We start from the raw sequence: 19082 nt of genomic DNA, 5'->3' as shown, positions 1-19082 counted from the left end.
ACAGTCTTCTTCTGTGAAACAGCTTCGGAAAAAGACATTTAGTATTTCGGCCTTTAGTCTGTCACCCTCTGTTTCAGTACCATTTTGGTCACAGTGTGTCTGGACATTTTGTTTTGCTCCACCCACCACTTTGACATAAGACCAAAATTTCTTAGGATTTTCTGCCAAGTCAGTACATAGAACTTTACTTTCGAATTCATTGAACACCTCTTGGATAGCCCTCCTCACACTAAATTTCACTTCGCGTAATTTTTGTTTGTCTGCAAGGCTTTGGCTATATTTATGTTTGCGAACTACTCTGTTGCTATTGTCTGCTTAGCCAATATCTTTCGCCCACTATTGTTTTTGATCGTGTTTTTCTTTCCTTCCCCTAACCCTTCTATCAAATTTCTTGCTACATGCTAATTGTTTCAATCTACTTGCCTTTAATGTGTCTTTATATTCACTTTAGAGATGTAGAACTACAAATACCATTTTTTTTGTTATAGATACGACTATTTTTCACTATTTACGTTATAGCTATTTAGAAGTTTTGGATTCCCCATTAGATGTAATACCTCTTATAACACGTGTGACCTATGATCGTAATGATAAATACAAAGAATGTCTGGTTAGATATAATAGAGGATCTTTCAATATACAATGTGTAACATGATTCACACACTATTCATGCATCACCTAGCCCTTACTTCTGGGCATTGTTACAAAATTAATTAGTTCCTTACAAATGTAGTAAGTAGCCGAGACACTGTAATATCATTATTTTCTTTTCTTCATTCTTTCACGAGAGAGACACTGCCTATTAGTCTGTAACTTCTCATACCAAATAAACCACTTTATTTCTGCTTGAAACAAGCATTAGACTCTTGATGGTATTTAAGTTTAGATTTATGAAGTTTTTGTATATCATTTCAACCTGTGTCATTAAATTTTATAAAAATCAATTTTTCTGATATACAAGGTTTGTGCAAAAAATTCTGGAACAATCATAATTTTGCACCAATGGTGTGTTGGAGTGAAATACGATTGGCGTTTCTGCACACGTCTGTGTTTAATGTGTAACCTCTGGAAGTTTCATGGTTATATGTCTGTTAGTTATTGTTCAGTGCTGTAATGAGTAGAACGTTGTGTCGAACAGTTTGCAAATTTCAAGATGTCAGAGTTAGAGGAGAAATGCGTCTGCATTAAATTTTGTGTGAAATGCAAGAAAACCATTACAGACACACACCAAATGATGCAGGAAGCCTAGGGTGATGGGCGCTAAGCCGTACTCTGTGTTACGAATGGTTCACACGGTTTAAAAATGGTCAGATGGAAATTAATGATGAACCTCATTCTGAATGCCCTTGGACGTCTGTCGAAGGATTAGTTCGTCATGAATTCATGCCACAGGGACAAACTGTTAATCGATGGTACTATCAGGACATATTCTGATGTGTGCGACAAAATGTGAGAAGGACACAGTCTGAAAATGTGGCGAGACAATTCATGGATTTCATATCACAATAACGCACTCGCACATTCTTCTGTATTGGTGTGTGCCTATTGCACAAAAAACAAAATCAATGTGCTGCCTCATCCTCCGCACTCTGCAGGTTTATTTTTATTTTTTTATTTCCAAAGCTGATACCCCCATACAAAGGACAATCATAGGCAAGATAATAGAAAATTTGCAACCGGCACTTTGTGTGATCCAGCAACAGACATACCAAGACTGCCTCTGGAAGTGGAAACGGCATTGGGAATGGTGTATAAATTGTGGCGGAGAGTATTTTGAAGGAGACCATGCACAATACGTAAAAGGTAAGTGTAGGAAAGTTTTGAGGACAAAGTTCCAGAATTTTTTGAATATATCTCGTATATAGAGTTTTCTATTTAAACATATTACCATTAATGTATTAAGACTATGTACCATCACTGACAGAAGGTTTAAAATAACAAAAAGAGTGGTTAAAAACTAAATAATTAATGACAATTATCATAGAAAGAAGGCATATAAACTTTTATTTGTACAATAGTGTACAATATGTTTATTGCAATACAGATAATGTCATGTCCAAAATATTATTTAAATGCTTCAGTGTACACACACACACACACACACACACACACACACACACACACACACACACACACACACAAAAGTTCATTCAAAATAAGTTTCATTAGTTCCTGAAGATCTGGTCATTAACAATGACAGAATAATGTGACTAGACAGAATTAGCTTTGGTGTACAAATTGTACTAATGAGTTCACGAACAGCAGCAAGAATAATTAGCAGATCTACAGGAACTCTCAATTAAGCATTAACAAACTAACATTTTCTCAATGTACAAACATGACAAAGGTTTTCTAAGCTAAAGCACAGTATTCCATTACTAAACGTAATATCACTTGTCTTACAGGCATATAAATGTGATATGTCATAGAAAATGGTTCCACACAATGGTCAATGCACATGCTGCAAAAAATTAAAAACAGCTTAAGTCCTAATTTGGGTGCACGTGCTCAAAAAGTAAACAGCTATTATTACACAACAACAATAACTTAAAAAAAAAAAAAGCCAGTAATTTCATTAGTTTGTTTCCAGTAAGCACTGTTTCTGCACGATAACTTGTCAAGGCAATAACAAAATACTGTAACATACTTGTGTTATCTGTAAAGCTTTAAAAAACTGTCATGTAATAGGAAATACCGTTGATTACAAATTTTTCTGTGTGTTCTAAGTTTTATATTTCCAGCCAAAGCTGCATGATAGCCATAGAATTTACTTTTAGTAGTAAGCTATGAGTACCATATACACATTTAGTTCGAACACAAATTCACAGTGGAATACCAACTTAAAGCTAATTAGTTACAATCATAATCAGTAAGGTTTATTTATAACCTAAATGTTACAAAAAGGTGCACAAAAGAAACAAAAAATAAGTTTTATGTATATTTCAAATGATACTGGTCAGAATTTCAAATTAGTTGGCAACTATTGGTAATTAAAATAGGGAAAATGTCATAATTAATTCACTCTATACAGTGCTACGTCTAGTTTTCCATAATGATATAATATTTACAAAATGGAAGGACGCAATTCTTTATAATCTTATGTGTTCATGGGTAAGATGGGACTCAAAAATTCAGTCCTTCATATTGCAGCAGGTGCACGTAGACATTAGAACCTACTTACATTCAACAGTAATACATTCATTAGTTAAGATTTAACAACAAGATTTTTATTGAGAGATTCATCATATAAAAGCACTAGAATGAGCCTAAAAGTATGCTTCAGACTGCAAAATTATAATGCAGCTAAGCTCATGGATTGTCTGAGGAACTTCAAATGCTGCATTACACACTGGAGGGAATATGATGAATTGCACTTCTTTTTAAACATAAAATTCCAGAAAGTATCATGCTCTACCTAATACACTTCACTCAATAGAATTTTAAGAGTAAGGTAATGCCAGAAGTTGAGAAAATTAACATTTAGATCTCTATCTAACATTTACGACACATGCAACATCTTAACTAAATTTTTTTTCAAATAAAATTTACCAATAAGAGTTATGTTTGCCATTACACCAGACAAATTTTCCTCCTCACTCATCAATTTCTTCGTTGTAAATATCAAATCACTTTCTGGAAGACACCTGTTCTGATACTATTTTTGCTGAAGAATGAAGTGCACATTAATACATAAAAACAGACCTGGGCAGTTAGAAGCACAGAAATCTATAAATGTTTCTCAGGCATAATGTACACCTTCAAGTTCTTGAAAATCACATCTCCTTTGCATCAAAGAACTTTGACAACTATGCCATATATTTGAGAACTGTAGTTGCTCATGTGTTATACACTTATAAGTGCACAAGCACAAAATCTCATGCATTAATTTCCTTATTATTGCAATTTGATTTCTGGTAGCCAAGGGAAAGTGCAGAGAAGCCCATATAAGTAAATTTAAGAGTACAAGTGTACTACGTTAACTTCACACTAGCACACTTAAATAAGTAATTCCTCTTCCTGCAAGTTGAAATGTTTTGTAAGAAAGATCATCCCCATTATGATACCCCTTAACATAAAACTGCCAGTTTAAAACAATTCACTGGGATGTGAAATTGACAAATGGATTTCATTTCAACTCAATCAGCTAGCCGTTAGTAGATAATACATGTACTGTGCGTATGCAACTCCTTACGAGTACATATCATGGCAAACATTAATCCAATTTTATCTACATAACTTTAATTGTTAACCCTACAACTGTCACATTTTGCATTTGGTAGAACAGGCACATGCTGACTACATTGTTTATGCACCTGCACAAAGGGATGGGGAGGGACAGGCGGCAAGAGTATTGTTACGATGAATAGCGAATATTCCAAGTAGCTGGATGGAAAATATAGGCAGTTAAATACACAATACAATGGCATGGCTGGTGGAGAGGGTTATTGCCTCCGCAGATATGTTTAACAATACATTTTCAAACTGGCCAAGTTATGTCTTGAAAGCAACCACTTCCCACACTAACCCCCCCCCCCCCCCCCCACCCCCACACACACACACCTGTACCACGAGTGATAAATTATGGCAAGATTAATGAATACCGTAAAACCTGAGTTTTACATTTCCCTGAGAACAACATGGAGAGGAAAATTAGTACAGAAGAGTCAATGAGTAAACTTCAACTGAAATTTCATGAGCAAGAGTGAAAATATGACTAAAGTGCTCTTTAAACTGAAATTTTGTTCAAACTCACAATTATAAATGATGGTTATTTTTTATGGGGCTGGGAATTTCCATGTAGGAGCATGTAGTGTGAATACTGATGAGGAAAACTGCAAAAGGAACTATCCTTTGGTGAGATTTCTGTCAACCTTTTACATTTTATCCCACACAGTCTACCATGTGCATACATGTAAACAAGTAAAAGAAGAAATGAAATTATATATATATATATATATATATATATATATATATAGAGAGAGAGAGAGAGAGAGAGAGAGAGAGAGAGAGTGTGTGTGTGTGTGTGTGTGTGTGTGTGTGTGTGTGTGTGTGTGTGTGGGGGGGGGGGGGGGGGCGTATCCACGTGCTCTAGCTAAAAAATAGCCAACAACACTTCCACTATTCTGTGGGTTGTTACCTTCATTTCTAAATTATTTACATTCTTTCAGAAATTTCCATACCACATTTAAAAAAAAATTACACTACATTATAAACAAAGCAGTAACAGAATGCATATAATTCAATGTAAAATTAAGGGATACAACATTTAAATTCTGCTGTATCTTCTCCAGTGTAGTTACAATAAGAATGACAATTAGTGACAAGATGGTTCCATAAAATAATGCATGTACAGGCAAAAAGATTGTCAAGATATGTTAAAAATCACGAGGTAGAGAAATAAAACAATTAGTTCACTGCAGATGTAATGCACAAATCAAGTTCCCACCACAATTTTAAGGCACATTTCAATAAACACAGTAATGAAAGGCATAATTTCTATACAACATAGTGCACTTTGTGAGATATATACATATCAGAGTGGATGACAAAGCCTCCATTGGAACTTTCATCTCAACACCTAAAAATTTGCAAGTGTAAGGCATTACCTGGAGAGGGGGAAGCTGAGAGAGAGAGAGAGAGAGAGAGAGAGAGAGAGAGAGAGAGAGAGAGACGTGGCAGTGGGGGGGGGGGGGGGGGGGGATGACAGCTATTCAGCTATTTTATTCCAAAGAGGAAACAGAAATACCGTGTTCTCTCCTCAGCAATAAAATCATTTCTAACACACATCACTGGCCACAGACTCATATGGTATGTATAGTGCCTCACACTAAAGTAACCTTGGTAGGTAAAGGTTGTACAATAAAGACGGCAGAGCACAGACTGCTTATGGAGCAGAGCAGGGGCAGAGGGACAGAAACAGTATAAACAGGTGAGGGAAACAAGGCCTGGGAAGGAGTCTGGGGGACTTCAGTATTACCAACCATACCCAAATTCAGGTACACATGACAGAATCACAACAATTACACCCAGTAACCAAGTGAAGACATCTAGGTATGCAAATGTACCTGAACTCCACATTACTCACACTTACAAAATAAAATAAATTCATTACAATTATTTAATATACATTTACTAATTACTGTGCAACAACACAAAAGAATCCTTTACATAGCAGTCTATTTCATGGTTACACTGTGGGGAACCCATGGTTTCCCAGTTTCACGAACAGGGGGTCGCAGACAAACAAAACCATAAAAACACAAATATACTTCAGCAAATATATATGACGGTAGTATCTGTTCCCGAAAGAACAGTTACCGTGGATGACCATGCAGCTTTGCTAGAAATGAAATGATAATTAAATGGACACCCTAGCTGCAAACAGGCGTTGATGTACTTCATTGGGGACATGTTGAAAATGTGTGCCCCGACCGGGACTCGAACCCGGGATCTCCTGTTTACACGGGGAGCGTGCAAGGGATAAGTCCCTGCAGACGCACTATCCTCTGTGCCCGCAGTGGCTCAGATGGATAGAGCGTCTGCCATGTAAGCAGGAGATCCCGGGTTCGAGTCCCAGTCGGGGCACACATTTTCAAAATGTCCCCAATGAAGTACATCAACGCCTGTTTGCAGCTAGGGTGTCCATTTAATTATCATTTCATTTCTAGCAAAGCTGCATGGTCATCCACGGTAACTGTTCTTTCGGGAACAGATCCTACCGTCATATATAGTTAAAATATGGCTTCCCGGCCATTGACCTTCTTGTGCGAACGCACACGCTATGCCCGAACTCGTACGGGACTTGGTAGATTAATCTGCCGCGAGTAATGCGTATGATGGGCAAACATCTATTAGGCGCACTACGAATGTAGTGGTGTGGACGTGTTGGGAATGTGTATCTCACAGGGAGCGTGCAAGGGATAAGTCCCTGCAGACGCACTATCCTCTGTGCCCGCGGTGGCTCAGATGGATAGTGTGTCTGCCATGTAAGCAGGAGATCCCGGGTTCGAGTCCCGGTCGGGGCACACATTTTCAACATGTCCCCAATGAAGTACATCAACGCCTGTTGGCAGCTAGGGTGTCCATTTAATTATCATTTCATTTCTAGCAAAGCTGCATGGTCATCCACGGTAACTGTTCTTTCGGGAACAGATACTACCGTCATTTATAGTTAAAATATGGCTTACCGGCCATTGACCTTCTTGTGCGAACGCACACGCTATGCCTGAACTCGTACGGGACTTGGTAGATTAATCTGCCACGAGTAATGAGTATGATGGGCAAACATCTATTAGACGCACTACGAATGTAGTGGTGTGGACATGTTGGGAATGTGTATCTCACAGGGAGCATGCAAGGGATAAGTCCCTGCAGACGCACTATCCTCTGTGCTCGCGGTGGCTCAGATGGATAGAGTGTCTGCCATGTAAGCAGGAGATCCCAGATTTGAGTCCCGGCCGGGGCACACATTTTCAACATGTCCCCAATGAAGAACATCAACGCCTGTTTGCAGCTAGGGTGTCCATTTAATTATCATTTCATTTTAGCAAATGTATCCTTTAGGTTTTCTCAGTGATTGTGTACTAAGAAATTTTCAAGGCAGACAATGAAAGGTGTGACATAGTATAATCATACTACACAATGCCATGAACTCTGTTTATGTTCACGAGTTTCGGAGACACAAAGACAGTAATAGAGAGAGTGTATTTAATGCACTACCTATGTTTGGATTAAATGTTCTTTCCACTCCTCATTTTAAAGCTGATTATTAAAGGATTTTTTTAAAAAAGTGATCTTAATCAATACTATTACAGAAATGCATTAATTATGCCCACTTGGAACAGTATATTGTCAGGGAGTGAATATGATGAGGCAAAAGATTGTTTTTCAAGAACTTTCAGGCCAATTGCATATATGCTGAAGTACATGATTAATTCTTATACGTATGCAAAACAAAATGTAGGGAACAATTTTTCTTTTTTAAGACGTGACCTTCCTGAAGAAATAAGAACTTTTCAAGGGTAACAAATTTTATCAGAATGAAATTTTCATTCTGCAGTGGAGTGTGCACTGTTATGAAACTTCCTGGCAGATTAAAACTGTGTGCCAGACTGAGACTTGAACTCGGGACCTTTGCCTTTCGCAGCCAAGTGCTTTGGAAGGTAGGAGACGAGGTACTGGCAGAACTGAAGCTGTGAGGATGCCTCGTGAGACGTGCTTAGATAGCTCAGTCGCTAGAGCACTTGTCCGCAAAAGCCAAAGGTCCCACATTCAAGTCTCTGTCTGGCAGACAGTTTTAATCTGCCAGGAATTTTCACAACAAATTTTATGTTTTATCATTTTTATACGAGTGTCTGCAGTTTTTTCTGTTTTACATTACACAAATCAATGTCACTAGGCTGCATAGACATGCGTACTTAAAAAAACAAGCTTTTAAAAGGATTTCACTGATTGCTTTAAAACTGCATATATTTTGACATTTGAATTATGCCGAAGAGGATATTAGAGTTATTAAATCATCATTTTCAGTTATAACGTCCAAGATTTTGAATGTATACCAAAAATGAGGTAGCTGAGATGGTCTAGCAAATAGGGCACTAGACTTCAGCCCTTGAGCTCCTGGGTTAAGTTTCAGGTAGAAGTCCCTCCAGGACAGCCTCGGATCCACCCAGCTTGCTATCAAATGAGTACAGGGGTTCTTTCCTGGGGTAAAAGGCAGCTATGGTGATGGACCTGCCACCCTGCACCTGCAGTCAGGCCAATAGCTCAGTCACAGGCTTGTGCCATAGACTTTATTTTTATTTATTTTAAGAAAAATGACACTCTTGTACCTGCATTTAAAGGCAAGGCAACCTTAATTTGAAAGCTCATGGTTGGCATCCACGAGAGGGACAGAGGATGGCAAGGATACAATAGGGCAGGGGACACACGGCACTAGGACAGTATGGGGTAGGAGGGACACATGGAGTGGGGGGTAGGGGGTGACAAGGAGTTTGGAAAAGAAGGAAAATGATTGGGAAATAGAGGAGACAGAAGGTGGTACAAGACAGAAAAAGAGGAGGAAAGAGCACAGACAGGTATGACGAAAGGGGTGGGAGAAGTGAGAAGAGAGTGGGGAGAGGAGTGAGGGGACGGGGGGAAGGGGAAATCAGGCGGGGACAGCATGAGGAGACAGGAAAAAGAGGAAGCAAATGAATGGAAGAAGAGTTGCAGAGGAGGAGACAGGTTTCGAGAGGGTGCGTTTCTGGATGAGGTATCGAATATATTGCTTCCCCCTACTTTTACTTCCCGAGGAGATCACGAATGTAAAATTAGAGAGATTAGAGCGCGCACGGAGGCTTTCAGACAGTCGTTCTTCCCGCGAACCATACGCGACTGGAACAGGAAAGGGAGGTAATGACAGTGGCACGTAAAGTGCCCTCCGCCACACACCGTTGGGTGGCTTGCGGAGTATCAATGTAGATGTAGATGTAGATGTAGGAAACAGTGAGTGGAAGAAGAGTGGAGGAGCGTGTGGGGTAGCAGATAGAAGACAGTGGTAGAACAGATGGATGGAGGGTGAAGTGATTAGAAAAATAGAGGAAGCAAAGATGAAGAAACAGGTGCATTGTAAAAAATGAGTGGACAGAAGGCTGAAGATTGGCACAGGAAGATGAAATAGGAAAGGAGTGGCAAAAAAAGGGAAGATCAAGGATGACAACTATAGCAGCCAATTACCCACACAGTCTTTATCTGACTCCTTTAGCCTGTGTGTGTTTCATTCTGGAGATGACAAAAAAGATGAAAGTACATGCTGTAGATTCAGATTTGCAGTTTTATAGAGGCATGAAAGAGGGGGGAAGACAGGAAACAAGTATTTCGCAATCTCCATTGTTTTGGAGGGTCAACATCTCATAATTAAATAGTGCATGGTCAATATAATTTGTACAAAACAAAATGAAAAGAAATGAGAAAATGTATTTATCCCTCCACCACTCTCAAACATTCATTTACATTTCTTTTACCTAAATTTCATTTATGAAAACTGTTTTCATAGTGTAAGGACATTATAAAAGTTCCAAAAATGAACATTAAAATAATTTTTTGACAGACAGAAATTAAATAAATTAACTGAAAGCCAAAAATGGCTTCACACATAAAAACTGTACTTTAATTTCTTTTCACCTCAAACCCTAATTTCTGACATCTTCTCTCCCCCTCATTTACTATATATGCTGTAGTGAATAAAAAGCTATTAGTTTTACTTATTTCTTCATATTTCTTTTGCATAGCTGGGACAAACAGAATTAGGATAAAAACTGTGTGCCCGACCGAGACTCGAACTCGGGACCTTTGCCTTTCGCGGGCAAGTGCTCTACCAACTGAGCTACCGAAGCACGACTCACGCCCGGTACTCACAGCTTCACTTCTGCCAGTACCTCGTCTCCTACCTTCCAAACTTTACAGAAGCTCTCCTGCGGACCTTGCAGAACTACAGTACCTCCTGCTTCTGTAAAGTTTGGAAGGTAGGAGACGAGGTACTGGCAGAAGTGAAGCTGTGAGTACCGGGCGTGAGTCGTGCTTCGGTAGCTCAGTTGGTAGAGCACTTGCCCGCGAAAGGCAAAAGTCCCGAGTTCGAGTCTCGGTCGGGCACACAGTTTTAATCTGCCAGGAAGTTTCATATCAGCGCACACTCCGCTGCAGAGTGAAAAATCTCATTCTAGAATTAAGATAAACCAAAGTCTTACCAATATGACACTATGAACAGATAGTATATTCTGTCTGACTATACCCTGAAGATATATGGTGTTAGATGGCAATTCTGGACTTTTCTCTGCTATAGTTTAATGAAGACAGTTTCCTTTATGACAAAACTTTTCACATTTCATACTATGTAACTATAAAGCTAATAATAAACAATTTAATACTGTAAGAAATGTTACGAAATCATAAAAAGTTGATATAACAAACCATGATTACAATTTCAAGATACATAAAAATGGATAGAAGACAGTAACATGAATGAAAATTATAATTTTAATACTATTCATTACGCAAAAAAACTATCACAGGTTTAATATTCGAAGAGATAAATACAAGTATAAATAATGATAATAGTAATAATAATAATAATAATAATAATAATAAGGCAAAAGCTGAAATGGCAGTTTGGTTAACAGGAACGAAACACTGACTGGATATACAATCAGTGAAAAAGTGATAATAGCACTTTACTCAGTATGTTCAATGTTACATACATGTTAATCTCTAGCAACAGTTGGGCAAAAGAATATGCTACACCATTTGAAATGTCAAAAGTATTTCTATGAGCTTCCCCAATGAGTTCAGGTGCTTCGTCAAATAGCTCAGTACAAACATCACCAAAGCAAAAGGCTGCATAACCACCAGCCTTTGCCTGTAATAACAGCTTTCCTCTTTCATGCTTAATTTCTTACATTCAACAGCTATTAACGACTACTCTTATTTTCTACCTTACACATCATAAATTAAATAAAGCACTATCGTAGCTGGCGCCAAGTTAACAATCAGTACAACACACGGTATTTCACACATCTCAATGAACACTCAATATACATTGTTCACACAGCCAATATTTAGTATTGCTCATATAATAATTAACTGTATAAAAATAATTAAATTCTACTGTCCATAATGAAATAAATTTCACCCAATTGTTTAAAATGTACCTAAATGAAAATGTATTAAAATGTAAATGTATCTGAGGTGTCAGTCCACTTAAATGAATACAAATAAGAAGTGACAGCACACTTAAATTTCTGTATGTAAATGGCATTTTAAACATGCAACTTTTTATTATGCCTTAGTTCCACTTAACACTGAAGTCATGTTACTTCACTGTTATACCAGTCTATTATTTAGGCTCCTTTTTAAAATATTTTATATAAAAAAGCAGAAGTCAAACTTACAAAATCACTGCTGCTTCCAATCACTTTAATATAACATCTACCATTACACGGCCTTCAAAACATCAGTTTTTAACATGGAAACTTCAGTCATATTAGCTTCTCCATTATTAAAGTCTAATCAGTCTACTACAGAATGTGGCAATTACTTTTTATAATAAAAAGATTGTGACTGTCTGCAGGCAGTGATGAATATCAATGTTTTTAGAATATACAAATATCAAAACCAAAGGGAAGTGAACACCCATTCATTTAATCCAGCCACGGCACAATTTTTCAATCACTTTATGTAAAACTTACGACAACCACATTCAGCATAGTGTCATATTTTTCACTGAGAAAGTTTAATATAATTGTACTACTGACTTGTTCTACATCGTAGGTGGGCCTCACAATTACGATCCATGGAATCTGGAAATAATTAAAGTGTTACTACTGGAGTAATCAGTGTATCATTAAAATGTTACACATTACTTAAGCTTTAAGAAATAATCATAAATTTGTTACAACTATTTAAAAATGTTTACTAATTTCCCATCTTTCTTTCTTTCACGTGTCATGTTCATGGAGAATGATGTCAAGATAGTTGAATTTTATTCACTTTTCTCAACACATGTTTGCCTGTATCTTATAATCCTGATCAGCCATCAGACTAAAGCTTCATCTTCCACCTCCTCAAATTTTTCATAATCAATATAATACCAGAAGACTGTTAATATCAAAATGATTGGAAGCACTGGAAGATTATTCTCCTTTCTTTCACTTTTATTATCTTCAATTACGAAGTACTGTCTTTTGATATCTTGTGTACAGCCGAATGTGACACGTATGTAAAACGTAATTGGTTTCCTTTAAGATGTATACGCAGTGTGAAACTTTTTTCCTTGTGCTTTCAAACTCTGCTACCTGCAACAGAAGAAAAGCACATCATGCACAAGTGAGAGGATGGGAGGATGGAAGGTCACACTAATTTTAGAAACTATTAATTCTGCACACAATATTGTGCCTGAAACAACAATGTTTGTAATAAGAACAACAACTACATTTTATGTTGACAGTAAGTATTACGTCTACTGCTCAAAGAGCAAGTTTTGTTTGGAAGGAAGGAAGGAAGGAAGATTGGGTTTTAATATCTCATTGGCGACAATGTCATTAGAGACAGAGTGACGGTTTGGATTGGGGAAGGAAAGTGGCCACGTCCTTTCAAAGGAAATACCCCAGCACTCATTACAAGTGATTTATGGAAATACAGAAACCTAAATCTGAATGGCCAGATGTGGATCTGAATTGCTGTCCTCTCCAGTAGAGTACAGTGTCCGATCAGCGCACAACTTCACTTAGTTCTTTGCTTGGATCCACTCCACAAACGCATAACAAAAATCTTATTGAAAATATTTTATGAAAACCCAAAGGGAAGGGCCATTATGAATACTGATGATCTCCATGCATGTGATGTTCACTAAATAGAAAGTATGACATATGATCTATCAACATACACTTGTTGGTATGAACGAAATGCACTTTGTGGATGAAGAGTTTTCAAGCCTTATGTTTAACATTGCTGCAAAAACTACCCAAGTCGAGTACCCTCCCCAACACAAACTTAATTTCATATCTCCAGCTTATTTTCCCCCTACATTGTCACTATCATCAGGGCTCTTCAGCACTGGAACAGCACCCCAGCGTTGAACATAATGGGGAAGTCCTGTACCACAGATGGTCTTATAGACTTTATAATTAAGTTTTTCCAGAGACATTTAAGTCTCTCACCTTTATCTACGATACTGATTGAAGCTGAAGAAATGAATTAAAATTTGTTTGCAGGATAGTCATGTATACGAGACAACCACAAATAAAGTTGTTATACAGTGAGAATGAAGTTTCTCACGATGACATTTTTGAAGAAAATATTTTCGGTTTTATAGCCGAGACAAATCTGGTCAGACTCAAGTTTTCGACACTCACCAGCATTGTTTTCGTCAGCAGCAAATGACTGCAATGGTTGCTGCTGTGGTGTCTCTTAATAGCCCACAGAAAGCTTGTCATTGGTCAGTGTACTTCATTATTATGCCACGCTGTCACAAATCATGTCTGAACTGGTGGCACCTCTGCTCCCCTATGAATGTAAACTATTTGGTGAATATCTCTCTATTTTCACAGTGCTGAGACCTTACTTCAATGCAACCACTAAGATTATATCCTCTGTCCCAGCTTGAAGTGTTCTCACACATTCTAATTTTTAGAGTCTCTTTAATAGCAGAATCACAGTCTTTAGAAACATGATACAAGATTTTAGTTTCAGCAAACCATTGTTCTGTGCTTATACATGCGGCTTTGGTCAGCTACTGCTGAATTCTTAAGTTCTCAATTTTTAATGTCACTGGTGTGCCTCACAGTCACTATTTTGTTCATCACTAAATATTTTCAGTTTAGCACTTTGCATTTCTCTGGCAAAATATTTCCTCAATTTACATTATTTTTACTGCTGTATCACCATAACATAATCACATCTTAAACTGTGTATTGGAATTAGATCATAAGATGTCTCATATTATATAAATTTAAGGATATGAGAAACTCTGGTACAATAGAAAATAGCAAATCCAATACCTTCGGGACCTCGACGTTGCCTGATTACTGACGGCCATGTAAAAAAAGCAGTGTATGGAGGGTGAGACCCAAGGTAAACAATGGGTGACCAATCTTTGATTGTTTATAGCACAGAGTCTGCTTCCACTAAAGCCACAAAAAGTGTATAATTCTAGACAAAACAACATTTTAGAGAACAAATTAAAATTTTTATTGCATACATCCTGTAATGTAATTTTAAGGTTTTATGTTAAGTTCAGGACAGCATAGGTGAGCTGTGGTAAAAATTGCTATTTTGAAGAGCACACCGCAGCACGTTGTGTGAAGCAGTCGCCCTCCGTTTCTGGTGGTGGTGCCGCTGTGGCAATCGCAGCTTTGGTGTCTCCCTCTGGTGGGAAAGGGGAAAGGTTGCCTGTTAACGGGCATTTAAGGGGCGCTATGAGCTCGCCAGGGGGTCAGTCTGGGTGAGTCTGGAGTCAGTCTGGGGTCAGTCTCTCGTCCCCAGCTTGCTAGTCTGTCTCTCGTCCGAATTTGTGGTGCAGTGAGAGAACTCAACGAGTGGTCACCTGGTCGGGGGCTTAGTTCCTGCATCTGAGTCTGCGCGTTAGGCCGCCAGTCTGCTCCGGTTGCTCAGGCAATGGTCATTGGCGGTTGGATCAATCGGTTGGTCAGTCACGCACTGAGACACAAGGTGACTTGTCGCCTTGAGCGTCGGCGCATGTGAAGTCGCCACGTGAGTCCAGTGGGCTGCGCCATATAGCGAGGGGTAGTGGCTTCGTGGCCGACACGAGAGCAACAGGAGTCAACCCGTGAAATTGGTCTGGCCGGTGTCAGCTGCGACACCGTGAGATGGGAGATTGGCGCACCTTCCTGCGTCTGTTGAAGCGGCTGGCAGTGGACGGTTCGCGAGAGCGGTTTGGGGGTGCTGCACCAGGTCTTCGCCAGAAATCGCAGTTTATTAGAAGTTAAGTGATGGATGATACGTTGTTTCATTTACTTGTCAAATTCTACTTGTTTTCTTGGTGAGGTCACCAGCCGCTTTGTTTTGGGGTCGTCCCACCATTCTTCTCCGTTTGCCCACCTGCAGGATGGTGGTTATTTATGAATTGGGTGGCCCATTTTTCCCTTGTGGAGTAGGGGTGGGTTAGAGCAACCTGCAGTTCGGGTTGTTCGGTAATATCCCTATCAATCTGCCGTATGTTAATAGCTGCTTCTATCATGTTTGTCGGATTCGTGTGTTAACGAATTTATTGCTTGAAGTGTAACGGCCTAATTCCTGAAATATGTTTTTATCTTGCCTATCATCTTGAGAGGTGGTATATGTGTACTGTAGAGCATGTTTGGCCAACCTTGAATAATTTTATGTAAGATTGCATTTCATGGGCTTTTACTTAAATGGTCATTTTAGTATACAAAGTTGCCACCCTTCTACTGTAAGACTTTTCTTACAAGTTAAAATCAAGTTGCACCTTCAGTGGCAAGTTAATCTTTTAATTTTAATGTTTGGGACCATTTCCATCCCTCCTACGGGGTGCATAGTTTGTGTGAATTGTTAAAACTTTTACTTTAAGGTAATCTGGTGTGTTGCAGGTTTACACCTGTGTAGTCTTTCAGAGGTTGTTGTGAGCGGTCGTGACTACGGCCGTGTCAAAAGGGAGTGGCAAGGTTCTCAGCCCGAAAGCTCATACACTCAAAAATTTGTTCTTTTCTGCCTCTGAATAAATTGTAACTTGATATTTAGAGGGTGATTTTCTGCTTATAATTTTCCAGTTGTTTCTAAAAAAGAAAAAAAAGCCTTTTAGGAATAAATTCCCATTTGTTAAAAGCAATTTCATTTTAATTTCATCAGTTACTCCCTGGTAACTACTTCCACGCTCACACAGTGTGATTAAATGTGTTAATGTTCTTGATGAATCGCTAGTAAATAAAGTAAATTATTAAGAAAAAGTTTTGAAAGTAAATTCATGGTTCAATAAGGTTATACTGCAGTACAGTACTATGTATGTTTTATACCACAGTCCATGCAGTACTTCTATATTTTATTCAACTGAAATAAGACCTAATGTCTTTTGCTTTCTTGTGACCAATTTTTCCTTCAAAAACTCGTTGCATATAGTACACAAGTTCATGAGTTCTGCAATACTGTCCGATTTGCTGCTTTCAGTAAATCTTATAAATGTATCAATAGCGGCAGCTGCTTCATTCCAAGTAAGTGAAGGCATTGAGTTTGTTGCATCATCCCCTTCTTCTTCATCGGATTTGATATCTGGTGATCGACGTTCTAGTTGCGGCCCTATCACACTTTCTACTATCAGTTCATCTGATATTTTTTTGACTACGAGTTCTTTATTGTCAATGCCTATGCAGTCCAAAACTTCATATTGTGGTAAATTTCTTATTTTACTTTGAACAATATCTAATAGTTTAACAACAGCATCATTTTTGATTATAATAGTTGAGTCTGTTTCTTCTTCACAGCCTTTTGGCCAGAATTTTCGCCAAGCATTCCACAGAGCAGCAGGCTTAACTTTATTCCATGTCAAACTGGTTCCAAAAATAGCATCTTTAACATTAAAAAATAAATAAATAAATAAATAAATTCGTTGGCTGGATCAGGGAAGTAACATTTGCTGGAAGATAAGTGGAGAATATATTGCCCGAGATCAATTCAGATGCAGGAGGGTGGGCTGTACCGTTATCTAGCAACAGGAAAATACACTTTTCTTATAAAAAATTGTCCTTAAACAATTCTGAAGTCATCTATGCATTGCATAAAACTTCTGAATTTCAGGACGAGCTCTGAATCAGTATAGCCAACTGTTAGAAAATACACTTTCAGATTCTGATAGCCCCAAATCACCACGGACCTGTTTACCTTTTTCCATAATCATGCACCAGTTATAGGTTTCCCTTCAGACCTTTCGGCACACAACCACTAGTACACAATTCCATCCAACTGATCTAGTTTGGGACTTTTCAAAGTCATCTGTGATTCAATGTCTTTTACAGCAGCTGTCTAGAAAGCAACCTTTTAAAGTTGACTTTAACACCATAGATTATTGAAGAACCAGCCTGAAATTCTTCAATAATCCTATTTCTACTCTCACCTTTCTCAATCCAATTAATGATTACAAGCTTTTGGTGTATCATAAGCTACCGTATTTATGTTTGACTTTCACTTTGTCATGAGAGGTGCTTGGCTGAGAAACCTTCTCCACAACAATACGCAGCACTACTGTAGTTGAGGCATAGGACAGCACTAAATGTGATTAAACTTTAAAACATCACTTTTTAATCAGCTGTACACAACTGGTGCATAACAGAAGCTGTCCGACTCGTGAAGCAAGATTACTGAATGTGCTTGACTGTCAGATGCCAGATTAACAAACTTTTACTGTATCATCCATATGAGGATAGAATTTCAGACAACATAATATTCTTGAATATACTGATTCTTATGCTTTAAGTTACAGACGTGACAATTACAGCACACCTACAATTGCACCATTGGAGTGGCTTGAAAATAAGGAAAACAACTATGATTACTAATCAATACTATATTTTGTCAACACAGTCAGCACAATTTCAGATCAGCAAGCAGCTCATTGAGATTACTGATTGGTGCCTGAAAGCCCTGGTGGTCAGTGACACTAGTGGAGTGATAGCGGATTAATAGTCACCATGTACAGGATGTCCACAAAAGTGGAGCAGTAGTTATATGAAACCACTACTAGATAGCAAAAAGTCTGGTGGCTGAAAAATCATGGAAACTTACAATGTGACCCAAGTGGGCACGCAAAACTTCTAAAAGTTAGAAATATGCTGGGAAAACATCAGATCAAATAACATAATCAGTTAATACTGTCATGTTGTTGATGGGACACACACCGTTGACCTATCTGCATAGAGGCTTCTCCACGAAGATCGGTGTGGAAAATTTGGGCTATCTTCCATGTTGTGTTCCTGTCTGTAAGCAATACTGCAGTCTAGTTTAATTGAGAAGCCTATTTCAAGGGTCAATAGGTAATAATTGTCATTGCCTGTAGTTGCTTGTCCTGACATTCTCCAAATACCCTGTTTGGAAGAAAAAAACATGTTAGATTACACTTTAGAACACCAGGATATAGGTTCTCCTTATTACATCACCGAGCTACAGAAGCACTTAGAGAGAGAGAGAGAGAGAGAGAGAGAGAGAGAGAGAGAGAGAGCAATGAACGCACACACACACACACACACACACACACACACACACTCTATAAGCTTTATACCTGAAAGAAAGATCCGACATCTAACACCACTTTCCATGTATGTCTATTTATACATCATTATCAAATATATTAAAGATCATTCCACTTTAATGATGTGAAGAATCAGCAGTGTGAAGTGTCAGTTGTACTTTCTAGATCATTGTCTATGCCTTAGTCACATAATTACAATTTAGCCTTGAAACACAACCAAACAACAAATATTTGGTATACACGTGATAGGAGCCAACCTCATCTATGACAGCAAACATTACTGTTGTTACATATATACTTGAGGCAGGCATACACGACTTTCCACAGAATA

The 19082-nt window shown here is 38.3% G+C and overlaps 1 protein-coding gene across 1 annotated transcript in view; it reads right to left on the bottom strand.

Moving 5' to 3' along the window:
• Positions 1-12734: 12734 nt before the first annotated feature.
• LOC124555773 (serine/threonine-protein kinase GL21140-like) overlaps positions 12735-19082 on the bottom strand; it is a 208353-nt gene continuing 202005 nt past the window's right edge. The window contains exons 12-13 of the mRNA XM_047129821.1: positions 18402-18587; positions 12735-12830 (exon numbers count right to left, since the gene is read on the bottom strand). Coding sequence (XP_046985777.1) covers positions 18530-18587 — 58 coding nt within the window. The 3' untranslated portion in view covers positions 12735-12830; positions 18402-18529. The remainder of the gene's footprint in view (positions 12831-18401; positions 18588-19082) is intronic.

Source organism: Schistocerca americana, chromosome X (genome assembly GCF_021461395.2).
Source record: "Schistocerca americana isolate TAMUIC-IGC-003095 chromosome X, iqSchAmer2.1, whole genome shotgun sequence".
Taxonomy (NCBI): Eukaryota; Metazoa; Arthropoda; class Insecta; order Orthoptera; family Acrididae; genus Schistocerca; species Schistocerca americana.
The sequence above is the reverse complement of the archived record's forward strand: the minus strand, read 5'-3'. Positions and strand labels throughout refer to the sequence as shown.